General features: G+C 41.1%; 1 protein-coding gene across 2 annotated transcripts in view; it reads left to right on the top strand.

Moving 5' to 3' along the window:
• Window positions 1-870, top strand: part of DYM (dymeclin) — a 315,716-nt gene that overhangs the window by 114,890 nt on the left and 199,956 nt on the right. For both annotated transcript variants that reach the window (XM_045296193.1, XM_045296192.1), the window contains exon 9: window positions 633-812. In XM_045296193.1, coding sequence (XP_045152128.1) covers window positions 633-812 — 180 coding nt within the window. The remainder of the gene's footprint in view (window positions 1-632; window positions 813-870) is intronic.

Genomic DNA, 870 nt, shown 5'->3' with positions numbered 1-870 from the left:
TTTTTTTTGGCTAGGATATCTAAATATGTCTCGTCATTTCTCTATTTTGTTTTAAATGCAGTTTTTGTCTTAAGGAGGACTGTTGGGAGTCTGAGACACGTTCTGTGCATGGGAGCAGCTTCTGTAATGCGGGATAGTCTGTCCTGGGAGAGATTGGTAGACTTGCTTGTAAACACCTGGATGTGACTTGTCTTAGAGGATTTGCTCTGTAATTGTGTCTCCCTTTCTTCTAGGGTAATTTGTCCACTCAGGCTTTTCTTCCTTTGACCATTCCTGATATTTTCCATTTTCTTTGATAATTACATTCTTTGCTCTTGTTTTTTAGTATGCTAGTGCAGAGTTACACATAAAATTCTCTTACAGTTATGTATATGTTAGCCAAGAAAAATCGAGAAGGGCGTATAAGAATCCTAATAGTGCTTACCTATAGAGATATAATTCTGTGAATGAGGCAAGGCAGCCTTCTGAAAATTCTGTATACATAGGCAATAAAGGATTTTCAAATCATGAACTTACTGTATAATAGAAAAAGAAAAGAAAGTGTGTATTTCAGCTTTCCAGAGCATTGAATATTGTTCAGAATGGCTACTCATGTCCACATCACATCTTAACGACTGTCCCTTTCCTTCCAGCTGGCCTCTGGACTGTCCTCACACTAGGCGGCGTAGGCAGCAAGCAGCAAACTCCAGATCTTGCTTCACCTCTGGCCAACCAGAGCCTCCTGCTTCTGCTGGCGCTGGCCAACCTGACAGATGCACCAGACGCACCAAACCCTTACAGACAGGCCATCATGTCCTTTAAGAACACGCAAGGTTGGTGGCATTTTATTTTATTTACTTACCTACCTCCTTCCCTCTGGATAGTCTTTTT

The sequence above is a fragment of the Echinops telfairi genome, unplaced genomic scaffold (genome assembly GCF_000313985.2).
Source record: "Echinops telfairi isolate 266 unplaced genomic scaffold, ASM31398v2 ScPeMD7_7400;HRSCAF=8409, whole genome shotgun sequence".
Classification (NCBI taxonomy): Eukaryota; Metazoa; Chordata; class Mammalia; order Afrosoricida; family Tenrecidae; genus Echinops; species Echinops telfairi.
The sequence above is the reverse complement of the archived record's forward strand: the minus strand, read 5'-3'. Positions and strand labels throughout refer to the sequence as shown.